The sequence below is a fragment of the Odontesthes bonariensis genome, chromosome 24, assembly GCF_027942865.1.
Source record: "Odontesthes bonariensis isolate fOdoBon6 chromosome 24, fOdoBon6.hap1, whole genome shotgun sequence".
Classification (NCBI taxonomy): domain Eukaryota; kingdom Metazoa; phylum Chordata; class Actinopteri; order Atheriniformes; family Atherinopsidae; genus Odontesthes; species Odontesthes bonariensis.
This window is the reverse complement of record NC_134529.1, coordinates 10,095,789-10,111,152: the sequence shown is the minus strand read 5'-3', so window position 1 is coordinate 10,111,152 and position 15,364 is coordinate 10,095,789. Positions and strand designations below refer to the sequence as shown.

The window sequence follows — 15,364 nt, the reverse complement described above, 5'->3', positions numbered from 1 at the left end:
GACACTTTAAAAAAGACGTTAAAAAAGCTGCAATGTAACTTGGTAAACAATAATGTACGCACCCAAGCACAACAACCACCTGCTGTCTCCATAAACACACAAAAACACACTCACACACAAACAGAGGTTTTGTACAGCAACAAACACAGAAATAGATACGCTTTGTGATGCTGAGACATTGAAACGAGTCAGTGTGTGTGTTTGTGTGCATGCTGTGAGGATATGTAACAATGTAGAGTGCCCTGTTTTAGATTACCTAAATTAACAATAATACAAGTAAAACATATTCTCATTCAGCAAATCAAAGAGATGATGACAGAAAAAGAAAAGCATTTATCCCACCAAAACAAAAAAAATGAGAGTCCCATTTGAAAAACCTTGGCATTTGTCCGTGAGAGAGATTCCTGTTGAAATCAATATGACAAGACAAAATAACGGCAGGCCTAGAGCCTGAGAAAGACAGCTGCGCAGAGGGAGGCAAACAGTAGGTCTGAAAAGGGAGGGAAAATGGGCTGGAAAAGACTCAGTGTGTAAAGTGTACATCCTTTTTGTCTTGTCCTGATGAGAATTTCATTAAGATTTTTAAAGTCGTCAGCTTGGGACTTTTGAAGCACTTCTTTCTTACTCAAAGCAAGTTCTGATTTCATATTTGGATTGAAGATTACATTCAAAATGAGGATTTAGGTTTAATTTAGTTCAGATTAGTTAATATGCCAAAAGGTTCCAAATTGCAGCAAGAATTAGATAAATTTCAAGAATCAGAGTTTCTCTAGATTCTTGACTCAAGGTCTACTTATCAGTTCAGTTTTTGGTAATCAATGCCTGAAGGTTGCTCACAATGGAAATAGTTTGTGCTAATGGGAAAGCTTAGAAGCTGTTGTGATTTCAGTCAGTGCTGGCTTACGTTAAAAGAATTTGGAAAATGACTTAGTTTCTCAAATGCATGTCATTCTCAGGGCATCAAATACTGATGTTTGTAAAGTCCCAAATGATTTGATTGGGGTAAGGAATGACTGGGCTTTGGCTTTGCTACAAAGCAGGGGAATGTGGTTAGTTAGAAAATGGGTTTTACAGGAAATACATACTAATGGTTCAGGTTGCCTGGCAACCTCATGGTGACAACAAGATTTGAGGAAGTCTGTTGTTTCAATGACAATACATTAATAACAGCATGTAAAATCACAGCTTGTTTTCCACATTTTAGTCTTTGTAGGGGTTAAATAAACAAGGTTTAACATTAATAAAAATGTATTAGATGTGGGAATTTGGGAATCTTATTGTTTAATGAATTAGCTTCTGGGGACAGTGGTTCATTACTTTGGGTTTATTACTTTAGATGATAACCTTGTTGCATTTCGGTCAATACATTCTATCTCTTCTGCTCTTTATATGAACCGTAAACCTGCATGGAGCCAAAGCCTGCTCAAACGTGATGGGTTAATACCTTAAACAGATTTTTAATAGAGCTAGCGGAACAAACATCTCGTCTCTTAACTACAGATGCGTATTCATACGCTATTGGTTTGCTGGCTGTAGGTGCAAAATATGCATTTTCCAAACTGGTGAGCTAATCAATGAGTCTATTAACTTCTGTGTAATCTTTTGATTAACCATTTCAAGGTCAAGAACTCCTAACAGCTACTCAGCTTACATGTCAGCAGCATTTGCAGCAACAGAATAATCTGATCTTTTGTAATTTGAACCAAAAAAGCCATATATCTAATGTGACATGAGCCCATTTCTATCTGGATCTGTTGTTTGTCAATTTGTATGAAACTATAATAACTGGGGCGAAGATCAAGATAGATCTTCTCACAACACGCATCATTTGTGTGCAGCAACCAAGCTGTGTGTGACTGATTTGAACTAATGATAAAAGTTGATGACGAAAGAAGCAATTATGGTGAATAATAGAATGTGAATTAAATTCAAGTCTTCAAAAGAGGACCTGAGAATAAGTACAACAGTGATCATTCTACATATGCCTAAATGTGTGTTTTGGATTTTTAGATATTACCTCTGAAGTCTGTTTATAAGTTGGCTGTGCGTGGACTCACTTTGGGTGTGGGACAGGAAGCAGTAGAAAGGCGGGAGGTGGCCTGGGCACGGGGCGACTCAGATGGCGTGGTGCTAAGAGAGGCTGCATCCCTGGGCAACACCTGCACACCCCGCGAGATAATGGAGTCTGGGATCTGAGATCACACACAAACACACACACACATGCAGACAAACATGCATATGAACACCACACAAACAAAGATAATAAACCCATAAAACACATACTGCTTTAGAAGATTGAAAGAGACACATGTATATATACTTAATCCACACACTTCAAATATGTACTAAGGTTCACAAACCAACGATATCAACAAAATGTTTCAGTGTTTCTAATATATCAAACTCATACCACTGTGCTGATGAAGATGAAAGACAAATTACCTCAAAACAATGACATGATGACAAATGATGCCAGGGATGGTTGAGATTTTGGGTGGTGGAGTCTTACCGAGCTTTATCTATGACTGGACAATGAGGTACGATGCTGCCCTGAAAACAAATAAGGTAGAGTCCAGGCTGCAGACAGGACAGGACACGATGATGGGGATGGACACATGCTATTGTAGATGGCAGCAGCAAGCATAGCTTAAAGATGCGATATGTCAGGTGCATCTTATTAAAAGTTAAAGCAGTACAAATACCAGCATGCATTAATCCAGAATCAAACAATTAATTATTTGACCCAGGTTCAGAAAGTGCTGTGGAGACATACTGCTCCTGATGGTACATGAACACACAGAGTAGACACACAAACACATGTAATGAAATTCAGACAATCATAATGTAATGAAGAAATGTGAAAGGTTTAGTTCCCTATACTTTAAATCAAGCTATCTGTCAACACCTTCAAAAACCATGATGCAAGAAACTTTTTAATGCCAGGAAACTACACTGGACTCAGGCACGTCTTAATAGCAAATAGATACTATATGTAAAGTTCATTTTTTAATCTTTGAGATTTCTATTTGATACGTTTTGTCTTTAATGTTTTGTCTTGTTCTGTAAAGCACATTGTTTTGTTCTTATGACTGAAAATGCTATAAAATAAAGATGAGTCGAGAAGTGAGCACAAAATACAAGAAAAATTTAATGTAAATGTAAAAAGAACCAGAGTGGACTGGACATACTAGTAAGAAAAAAGGCTTTACAGATCAGTAAAAGGGATTCTCATGATTTTAGCCTAGAATAAAATATTTAGATAGCATGGAATATATCCCAATATATTCCATTTCAAGTCTTGAAGACTTTTGAAGGACCAAGTCCCCGTGAGGCATCTTAAAATATCTAACAAGAAGAAACAAAGAAACTAAATAAAAAATGTAATTCTTTATCTGTACTGCAGCAAGGGCTGAACAGTAAATGTATCATTTGAAAACACTATCTGACCAATATTTGGCAATCATTAGCAATTCTGATCAACAGCAATTACTGTATGCATTAAAACCTTTTTATTTTTCATAATCAAATAATATATCATGTCTGGTAATGACTGATGTTGACGTGCTAAATAAGCAACCATTAACATTTTCTTGTATGAATGACGTGTGAACATGTAACGATGACGATTTGAGGGCAACAACTCATTGGAACAACAGACTCTCCCCTCCTATCTGTCCTGTACCTTGGCTGCAATGGATGCAGCAGTGATGTGGGAGGAGGAGCTGTCCTCAGTTGATGCTATGCCGCTGTCCTTCTTCTCCTCATCCTCTTCCTCGCATTGCACGCCTTTGTCCTCTGTCAGGCGGTGAGGCGAACTGTTGGGAGGGGGCGAGAGGGGTGGCGGTGGTGAAGGCAGGTCCTCCAGCTCGTCCGCTGCTTCCTTTACCTTCACCACTGCGTCCCGAAGGAGGTCGATGGCGTGCGGCAGCGCTGGGAGGATGAACTGAAAGCATTCCTGGAGGGTCCAAGTAAAGTTGTCTTTAGCTAGTTTTCAGATAATTGTTGAGTCTCACTTCATAGCTGCCTACATTTCATACAAAATGAAACAAAACAGTACAGTATTATTACAAGCACTTTAATGGATTACATGTTCAAATCAACAAATCATAATGTGTAATGAGTTAGGGTAAAAAGTATACATTTCTCAATTCTAAGGTTTCAGAAATAATAATAATAAAAAAATCTGGTCCTTAACATGTCTTAAAATGAGGTAAATACAACCTCAGGTGAACAACACATGGCATATTATACTGTGTCAATATTATTTAACATAAAGTAAGCCAAACTGCAGAAGCAGTGTGTGAAAAAACTAAGTGCAGTCCATGAGTAAACAGCTTATAAAACCATTTTAGCGGCAATAACTTGAAGTGATCATGTTCTGTGCGACGATCACATTGTTGTGGAGGAATTTTAGCCCAGTTTTCTTGACAGAGCTGCTTTAGTTTTTTGAGGTTGGCAGATATTGTTTATGCACTGCTCTCTTATGGTCCCAACACTGGTTCAAGTCTATTGCAAAATCTAAATCATTTTCTTTCTCAACCATTCTGTTGTAGATTTGCTGGCATGTTTGAGGTGATTGTCCTGTTGTATGATCCAAGCTTCAGCTGTCAGATAGATTAAAATACATTGGTATACAGGGGGGGATCAAGTTCAACTCAATGACTGCAAGGTGCCCAGTTCCTGTCGCTGCAAAACGGGCTTAAATCATCATCCTTCCACCACCATGTTTAGCAGGCTGAATTAGATGTTTGTGCTGAACATCTCCTCTTTGGCTTTGTTTGTTCAAAGGACATTGTTCAAGAAGTCTTGTGATGTGCTCAGTGCAACTTTGCAAATCCAAGCTGTGCTGCCATGTTCTTTTTAGTGAGGAGGCTTTCTCCAAGTAACCATTCCAAGCTATACTTACTATTCATATTATTTTTCAAATTATACCGTCCTGGACTTCAACATTTAACATCCTAACTGAGACCTCGAGAGTCTGAGATGGAGCTCTTGGCTCTTTGCAGTTTCTCTGACCTCGGGGTGAACTTGTTGGAATGTGCACTCCTGGGAAGATTAGCAAATGCCTACAACATTTTCCACTTGCGAATAATCTTTCCCAACAAAATCATTTGGAAATGACCATACAACCCTTCCCAGATTGATGGACAGCAACAGTTGCAAAGATCATTGCTGATGTCTTCCCTCCTTGAAATTGTGTTAATACACACCTGAATGCTTCAGATGACTAAAATACTAAACTTTTAAAGAGGTGCTGACACCTCCTGAAGAAAAAACTTTTCTTCAGTTTACAGTACTTGAACACTTAGATTAAGGCATACTTTTTGTCCACAAAGGATCTCTCCATTCCATTAAATGAGAGCTGAACTAAGGTCAATAAAACTAATTTCCAGACAAGTTGCTGACCAGCTCACCCCCTGCCTCCCATCTGCTGTGAATGGGTTTTAGAAGTCGGTGTCACATTTAAAGCCAAAGAGCAAAGAAAAGATTTTTCCCTTTAAGCATTTGAAAGGCTTTTGGTATGAAATATTTGCGCAAAAAAATGTCAAATTAGGTCTGAAATGATGAGTGAGTAAACATTAATTTTGTTTCTGGAGTTACACATTGTTGACAATGACTATGATGGAATTATTACTACTTTCAGAAATATGTGACAAACAAAGGTGAGACCTTTCCTTTAAAACCTCAGCATATCACATCGCCTCCTTCTGGCTACATTTCTACTAGTTCTCTGCTCCTTCCCACATCCCTCCATCCCCATTTCCCTCTCTGTGTCAGTGTGCCTGTGGGTTCCTCAGCTAAGCTAAACGCTCCATTCTCCTCTCTCCCAAGACAAGCGCTAATCTGTGAAATTATTTATCTTACTGTGTATTTTAAGCAATGAGGGTATACATTATTTACCCCCCCCCACACACACACACTTTATACACTGGCTATGAATGGGCTTTTGGAGCAAGCTTTTGACTCAATGTTCTGTTTTTAATGTGCACATATCTCAGGCTGGGTTAAACTTGACTGTGTTAACCTTAATTTAACTGAATTCCATAAATCCACATTAAAATCTATGCATGATGGAAGTAGTGTCTTCTCCCACTGTGTATAAAGCATACAAAAAAAGAACAGGGGGACTCCTCAGACCAGGAGATGAAACAGATTGAATTGGTTAATCTCAGTAGTCGACTGTGAAGCCGCAAGCTAACCTTTGCACTCCTTATCCTCACCTTTCCTAACACACAGAGACACACACACAAAACCCCAGTGAAGGCTATTTAAGGCTCTTCCTGACATGTTCGAAGCCCACATCTGAGCATTTTGGAAAATGAGGAGAAGAGGACTGGGTGGGTAGAGATACAGGGGAGAAGGATTGGACGAAGATGGTGTTAAGAGCCTGGAGGCATTCCTCCTTTCCCATTTCATACTTTCATTGTGTGCCAGAGAAATTTTCCAGGTATTTTTTTTTCTTCTCTTATTCACTGTTTTGTCTTGGAGGAGAGCAACTGTCAAGACCACTAAAGAGCAGAATCTCGGGCTATATTGCCAATGAACAAAAGTGTGAGAGAGGGATGGAGGAAGAGGGGAAAGCTGTTCTGAGGGAGTTGCAGGGAAGGATAGAGAGACGAGGAGTGTGAGATCTCAAGACTTTTTTAACTGTGAACTGATCTATAAAAAGTATAAATTACAAAAAATGAAAATATTTCGGCAGAGACTGAGGCTCATATTAGAGCTATCGCTTGTCCACAGTCATTGATTATGAAGCATTATGAAGATTCTGACTCATAAAACCTTTTTTTCCAACAATGGCTGTGAGCAGCTGTGAGCTCCTCTAAGCAGCTGCCCAGCACTCAGAGAGTTCAAATAACTGATGGCCACAAGGAACGACCAGGCAAGTGTTTTCAGATAGCTCTGCTCTCAGTTTGTTATGTAATTAGGAATTACAGTTAACAGGAATAGTGGAGGTAAGGCTAAGGTCTGAATCTCATTAAGAAAAAAGCAGAACACCTTTAGGAATGTTTAGCAGACTCTGGTGTGGAGCGTCATGTTAGAAGTTTGAAAATTAAATCTAAACAAGGCTGGTACCATTTGGGAACAAATCATGTTGTCTGATCATGTGAGGATGATCGCAAGGAGGAAAGGTATTTTTGGAGAAAAAAAGGTTACAGATTTTCATTAGCACCTCTCCAAATTGTGAGCACCATGCCTCGAGCAGTGCTTTCAAGACAGCTGAAGAATCTCACAGAACTGAAGACCTTTAGGAGAAGAATGAAAAAATAAAAACCTCCCAATAAGAAGTGAAAGATTCTTAAATGGTATACAAGGTGTTTACCAGCTGTGCCAAACAAAGAACTAACCACACAGCAAGCAGAAACCTTGTTATGGTACCTTTCCTTTAGATTGCATCATGCATCATTTTACTGGAGTACAATGACGATCCGCTAAATCAAAAGGAAGAAAAGACACAATGACAAGAAGCAGAAGAGAAACAGGACTGACTGGAAAATAACAGATGGTGCTTCTTTATTGACCGGAAAATTCTGTAGCTGAGGGAGAGTGACTTTTGTTTCACCCCCCTAAAATCAGACAAGAAAAAGGCTGTCAACAAATTGTCTGATCTCAGTGCAGCAAGCATCAGGGTCTACATTTTCCAGGTCACACTACAATCCAGACTTCACAGTGGTAGCCGACAGACAGAGTCCCAGATGTGAAGACTAGTGACACATCTGGAGACTTTCACATCCATCTGTAGTGTTACCTGATGAAAACTGCATGGTGCTTATCTTGTAAATATAAACTGGCAATCTGGTAACTTCCGGAAAATAAGTGAATATGTACTTATTCGCTCACCAACACATGCTAAATGAAAAACTATCCACTTTCTAAGACATGAAAACAACCAACTTCTTTCTGTCTTTACAGTGGATTGGCTGCACGGTCAAAAGTTTGAAATGGCTCATTTCCCCCAAACTCTACATCAGAGGGTGTACAGTATGTAGTTGTAAAAAGTTACACATTTTTAATTGAGAAATGTGTCATTGCCCTTTTCTTATCTTTGAAACAGATAGAAACATATTTGTTTAAACACTGTAATAATTAGGCACATAGAGTTCCTACAAAAACAAACAAGGAGATATAACATTTAATAAAACTATCAGCCTGTCAAGTCATGGTATGGATAATAAAACAAGAGCATGATCACAATAACTGTCTGTAAATATATGTTGAGAGGCAAGTGATTAAATCTTGCACAGTACAGTAAAGTTGCAATTCGTGTTTTTTTCTTTTCCTGTCCGTCTTGACAAAAAATATCATGGCAGTGTGTAGTACTGTCATCATAGTGGGTATGAATCACAACACTACGGGTGGATGTATCCTCACCGTCTTCACCAAAATAACTATAATATTTCTTTGGTCACAGAAGAACATTTTAAAAGCATTTAAAGGGTATTCCGCAGATTTAAACATGGATTTCAATTTACTTGTCATGAGATGTTATATTCAGTCTGTAAAGACAGTTATGCATCTTAACTCTCAAGGCTCTGATGGATGCTTTTTAGTGTTTGAGAAGTCACTGTTATCCTCACTTTTTTCTTAGGTAGAACTGTTAGCTTTTTGTCAGGGCGTGCAATAGATTTAAGGTGTGGAGTTTGATACAAAGGTCGAAAGCAATATGTGTTTGGGGTGCATCTTGGTAAATGTGGAAAAGCATAGTTTCAGGGTTTTACTCATAACATGAAATCAGTGTCTCCTCCTTTGCTGCTTTGAGTCCTGAAATCTAATAAAAAGGCACAATGCTAAAATGGTGTTTTTTTTTCTTCCAATAAGCATTTTAATGTCAAAACTATTTCTAAATGCAAAATCTTGTAACAAAGCTTTTATGCAATTATGATTTCCAGACCACTGTCTCTAAAACAAAGTCTTCACAATGTGGAAGAAATAAATAGTAAGAAAAACTTAACAATTCATTGTACTGTAAATACAAATTTAAAATGCAGTACTGAAAACTTAAATATTACTGTACAATATACAAAAATACTCTTTTTGATATCTGCTATTTAAGTCAGGCCAGTGAGACAAAATGAGTAGTTTAAAAAATGCCTGACACTGACAGAAGGAGCTTCGTCTGGCTGGCTCAGCTGGACTTCCCTCTTATCTTTATGACAGGATATCATTGTAATAAAAGCCTCCAATGGACTGCCTGTGCCATTACCTTTACCTCCGGGTTGATGAGGGAGACACTAATATGGCAGCAGATGGGGGAGAGGTGGTGTAATTGATTGAACGAAGTGCTAAAATCGATCAGGAGAAGCAGGCGAGTAACGAGACATAGACAGATGTGCAGGTCAGCACGGCAGAGAGATAGAGAGAGGACAGAGCAGTGCGTGGACACATAGTGTGTTGATATAATACATCTCTATTTATACATATATATATATATATATATATATATATATATATATATATATATATATATATACACATACATATATGTACTTTTTCAGGAACAAGATCAATCTCAATCATCAATGTAATGCTGTATTCGATATCAACTGAGGATTCTGTAAATATGACTTTCAATGTGGAAAAAAATTAGCACCTCAAGGCAGTTTTACTGGTTGGAAACTTAAGACTTGCTAACTCCCCCCGACTAACATCAAGCAGCATGATTGCAAAGAGTTAAAAACCAGTTTCTGTTTTTTCTTCAAACAAAAGTATATGCACTTCTACTTGAGTAAAGATGCAAGTACTTTTGCAACCTCTGTACCACCATGTACAGTAAGAAAAAACGTTGATCTAATGTGTCACTTTCAAAAATGGCAGATTGAACTGTCCTTAAAATACAGCAACCGATCTGTCAAACAAGTCTGAGCTCCCCCTCCATGTCAGGCAAATCTGTTTCATTCAATCTGTTTGCATTGCAGGCCAACCTACTGAGCACCAACGGTCACATCCACAACCAAAAAGTGTTTACAGCATTTCCTACCTGGGAGCCTTTCTTGCTTCCTGGTAAGTTAATGATGAGCGTCTTCCCTCGGATACCACACACAGGTCTGTAAATGCACAGTTACTATGAGAAGCATGCTTGTTGACAATGATAGGTTTCTCTTTTCCCTTTAAATATGAGAGGGTGTCATGATCCTCTTAAATTAAGAAAAAGTATAAATTAGCATTTTTTAAGGCTCAACTAGAAAACCAACTACCAACCCATTCTGATCAGACCTAAATACAGTGGATATAATATCAGATCACAGGATATTTTAAGTGTACCTGAGGTGCAAGTTTAGTTATCTCAGAAGTGTTTTAAAGTGCAATCTGACTAAAATATATATGAAAACAAACAGTTTTTGCAGTTGTGAATTTCTGTTTACAGAAAAGATTAAAATAATGAACCACATAAAAATCAAATGATTGATTCTAGAGTGTCATGGTGTTTCTCTGACCTGGAAAGCATGCCTAATGGTGTGACGTTGAGAGATCCCATCAGCATTGCCAGGGACATCCCTGGAGCTTCACGCTCTATCACCTCCTTCGTGGCCTGGAGAGAGGAGACATGGATAGGAGATTTGTTAGAACAATATAAATCATTTAGCAAGTTTAATTTGTTTTGTTTGCACTGAAACTTCCAGATTTATTAACTAAGCGCCGACTGAGAATCTGAGCAAAACATAAGGGTGCTATATGTCACCAGGGAAAAATAGTTATTTTTTGACTGATTCTACATGCTACCCATGAAAAATAGAAATGCATGGAAATATAGCACACACTCAACATTTCAAAGTCCTTAAAAAATCCTGTTTTCAGAGTTGCTCAAGGCATATTAAGAGGAGCAAAGTCTCTTTGAGGATGCTCTTTGGTGTTTTTGTAAAAGTCTGGTCTGCTTTCTCCCCTCTGTCTACAGTAGATTGTGTGCAAAAAGTAACCCACATACTGTAAAATGTGATCTTTAAATTCTATATCTTTTAATGTCTATGGCTCCTCCAGGGCCTAGTGGAGAAAGACAAGATAAAAATAAATTGATAAATCAAAATATAGGTGGAGAGAGCACGCTGGTGTAGTGGTTAGCACTGAATTAATGTATAAAAATAAAGGAATAAAAGAAGTCAGTGAAGGTTGAAACAATATAAATGTCAGTACAATACACTGCTTTTAATAGATAATTCCAATCAATTATTGCACTGCTTCATGACGCTTCAATATTCTAACAAATAAAAATGCTTTGATTTCTCTTTCTCACCGAGCAGAATATGCAAAGTAGGGACAATAAAGGTGAATTGTGTAACCTTATAAAACCACTGGGTGTCACACAAGAGCAGCCCTTATCTTCAACACAAACCGAGCCAAAATAGAAAGTAAAACCTAACTTGGGGCCCATGAAATAGTTAAAAAAGCCCACTTAATCTCAGTAAAAAAATGTATCTATAAGTTTTCATGTTGTGTAACTGTTTTTGTGGGGCTTTTCTTTTTTTTTCTAAGAAGGTAGGTTAAATAGAATGAGCTAAGTTCTTTGGGCTTGGGACACACTTCATACTCTGGTAAGAACATCAATAAACCCCCAATATTGTTTATTGCTGTATCAAAGTTGTATTAGATCTTTAAAGGGAAGATCTGTAATTTCCAAGCCATGACATTAAAAAGGTCATAGTCATTTTTTTTTAGGATTCCATTACATTCAGCTTTTTGTGAACAGAAAAAATCTTTAGTTACAAACCCCAAGATCCACACCAAAGGGAGACTTCCTATCCCAAATTTGAGACTGCTCCTGAATTGCCTCATTAATAGGCCAGGCTTATACATCTGCATAATATATGCCTTTTTGGCTAGTGTGGTACACCACAAAGTGAGAATGAGCACCATCTTGCACGCCATTATCTTTAACCAAACAGCTCACCAATAAGAGCAGAGTGGGCATTCCAGAATAAGCCCATAGAGAGACAGGAGCAAAAACTTTGCATTTAAGATGGAGGATGACAAAATGTGTAGCAGCAATTTATAGTACGAGGAAACGATTGTGTTTTTGAACAGTGAAGCATGTTAATCTCTTCAGGTAAAACCCTCAAATAGAATTATGAACCTGTAAAATAAGCACCGGTGATATAGCCCATTCCTGACAGAAAGATGGCAAAGAAGACAGTGTCTTCTCCTACAGTTTTATGTGTGTGTGTTGGGTGTCCTTGAGCTGAGTGACACTTCAAACGCACCATTAGCGAGGGTGAGAAAAGACTTCAAAGGAGAAAAGCCACTGATGAGCATCTCTGGCTTGGACTCAGGAGAGGAGAGGGAGGATGGATGAGGGAAAGGGAAAGAGTGTAGGAGGTAACCGAGGAAGAGTGAAATAGAGACAAGAGGGACGGAGGGTAGGACTGGATTTATGCTTCATCTAATGCTGTATGCAGCTCACGCTATACATAGTCACTGATTGAAAAAAGTCTTGTATGGGTTTGTTTAACTCTGGTTATTTGTAGTATGAATTCACATTAAGCTGACAGGATGTATAAATTGTGCAATTTGTTCCTCTACTTAAAGAGAAAATTGGTCAGATTTCTCTTAATTACACGTGCATGAAGAGGGTGAGAGACTGTTCCAGCAAGGGCAGGGGAAGGACTCCGAGTGTATGAAATATCACAAAATATGAACCGAAGAAAGGCCCACAGAGTTATCCTTTAAATGCAGACTGATCCCATTTCTTTTCAAACCTACGGCTGCATAGTTAATTCATAAATGACAATAGGAAGTGGTTTCTTGTGAGGTAAGAAGAAGATAAAAGATTTATCACCGTTATAATAATGTAAAAGATCAGAACCCTGACAGAATTCATCCACTAAGCATTTCCTTTTAAAGGAGAAATCTTTTTCCCTGATAAATACAGGTCCAGGTAAGTCCCAAACATTACGCTAATAACTAGAAATCAATGGACTTGCATGAGGAATGCTGATAATTAAGTATGCATCTGTTTGATAGCTTTATGTGTCATGGAGCTTAACTGTTTAACCATAAGAGAGTCAAATTTTGAGAGATATATATGAAATGGCGACTGACAGCAACAAGATGTTCGCCATCACTGTTTTGACTTTCATTTCAGTGATTTTTGTTTCAGCAGATGTGTATTTGATTGAGAAGTAATATATTATTAGTTACGGTTACAGCTGTTTTTGAGATGGCAGGACAGCTGGCTGTCGGCTGCCATGAAGATGTTCACACAAGCTACTGTTAGAGTTCCATCGAGAGCTGGTTACATAACTGTAATGAGACTGAAAGTGGGAAAAAAATGTTGTGACCCTACTGGTAAAATCATTCAACATTACATGTTTGATTGCATGGATTCACTTAGAATATATGGTCTTACCCAAGTGGTACTAAATCAATATTGACTGCTAATGTAAATAAATCTACAACAGATCTATGTGTATCTAATTTGTTAATGGATACAATGAAAAATAAATGTGCAGTGCTATTAAAAAAAACAAAATTTAAAGAGATTATATTGAACTTTTTCGGTTTTTCCCCTAAGTCCCCATATGACATGCACCTGTAAAATATCTGCAACGTAAGTAAGCCCAAAGTCCACACCAAAGAGAGTTATTCTCTCCCACAGAAGTCACTGCCTCTTGACTAGCTGCAGAGGTTTGTAGTTCAGGCTTCTTATCCCTCACTTTGTGTCACCACCATAAAACATTGCATAATCCCGCCAAGTGGCTAGTTTGGCACAACTCAGACAAAAATGAGCAGCTGCTTAGTTTTCCACAACAGAATTTGGCAACCAACGTCAAAGTGCCATGCATTACAGGGCGGCACAGTCGTGATAATTGGCCACAAACCAAAACAAAGCAATAATTGCTGCTGTAATATGGATATACTTACCTATACACCTGTAGGTAAATTTGGCTTGACTTCAATGCTGCGTACATTGATGCCTTCATTTATAACCTATACAACTAGATCATACAACACACGCCTTATGGTAAGAAACTCCTGCACAAGCCTCACACAGATGCCACTCTTTATATTGTATATTTAGCTTGCACAGTCCAAGTACGCTTTAAATCTCTTTGAAAGAAGAGAATGCAAAGAAGTGCTTCAATGTGTAAATCAACACTGGAAATCCACAAATGTGAATCCTTATAAAATACTGACAGAGAAATGGATATGCAGCCTCGACACCTCTCTGCAGATTTTTCTCAATCCCATTTCTTTTTTTCTGAAAGTGCTGGAAAGTTTAGTAACAAGCTGCAAGTTTTACCTGCATTAATGCTCACAAAGGTTTTGAGATGATTTAGACTTTAGCATTTATCAAAATAAAAATGGCTGTAGAAAACTTTCAATTATCTTAGAAAGTCTTACAGCTGGTATCTCAGTCACATTGTTTCTCAAGTTTCTCTGCCTGGAGCCACTTGATTTCAATCAGGGAAACTTTCAAAGGGAAGAGTTGTCTGACATTTCATAAATTCCCTGAAGCTTAATAAAAAAAATTCCTTGATTCAACACCTGATCTGGATTGGAATGAAAAAGAAAATTACTTCTGGTAAAATGTTTATGCAAATCTGTCCAGAACTATGTGTAATCTGGCTAACAAACAAAGAGAACTCCTAAGTAGAGGTAAGGATACACACTCAAAGACAACATATATACACATAAGATAACAAATTCCTAAAAAGATGACAAACAATGCTTTCAGTGGGTGAAACAGCATGTTACCACAACAAAACAGTGGTCTCACAATATGGCATCTCATAACCATCAGCCACAGCAGTGCACTGTGACATGATGTCACATTGCCATGCTCCATTTTTGATCAATCAGCTGACCAGCCATTGTGTAATGGGCCCTTGAAGTGGAAGGTCTTGAAATGAAGCATCTCAACAAATGGTGGTGCAGTACAATGAGACAAATAAAGTGTTATAGAACCTTAAAGCCAATAACACCGTTAAGGAGCATCATTTGGTCTTTATAAATGTCCGAAAGGGCCCATTTTCACATAGTTGTATATTGAAACAAATATATAGTATTATTAAGATCTACAAAAATATAGATCATCAATACAATTATAGTCAGGAAGTGTAGTTTGTTACTCCTGTCCTGCTTTCAGCCACAACAGAATGCAGTCTCGTGCGTCTTGTACAGCATTCAAACAGACAGAACCAGATAGAGAGATATCACTGTCTACAGCATACAGGGTTGGATCAGATAGCAGGTATTATCAGTGTGTACGTGTCTTCCACCTTCCAGGAAGGTTGCTGTTGTCTGCCATGATTGATGACAACCAGTGATATGACTGAGAACCACAGCTTATCCCCTGCCTACTTTTCTGCATCTGTGTGTGTGCATTTAAGCTGAGCTGAATATTTGTAAAGACCAAACAGACTATGGGTGC

The 15,364-nt window shown here is 38.1% G+C and overlaps 1 protein-coding gene across 2 annotated transcripts in view; it reads right to left on the bottom strand.

Annotated features, from left to right (window-relative positions):
- gphnb (gephyrin b) overlaps positions 1-15,364 on the bottom strand; it is a 107,979-nt gene that overhangs the window by 44,051 nt on the left and 48,564 nt on the right. For both annotated transcript variants that reach the window (XM_075458832.1, XM_075458833.1), the window contains exons 5-8: positions 10,437-10,531; positions 9,980-10,046; positions 3,683-3,955; positions 2,058-2,192 (exon numbers count right to left, since the gene is read on the bottom strand). In XM_075458832.1, coding sequence (XP_075314947.1) covers positions 2,058-2,192; positions 3,683-3,955; positions 9,980-10,046; positions 10,437-10,531 — 570 coding nt within the window. The remainder of the gene's footprint in view (positions 1-2,057; positions 2,193-3,682; positions 3,956-9,979; positions 10,047-10,436; positions 10,532-15,364) is intronic.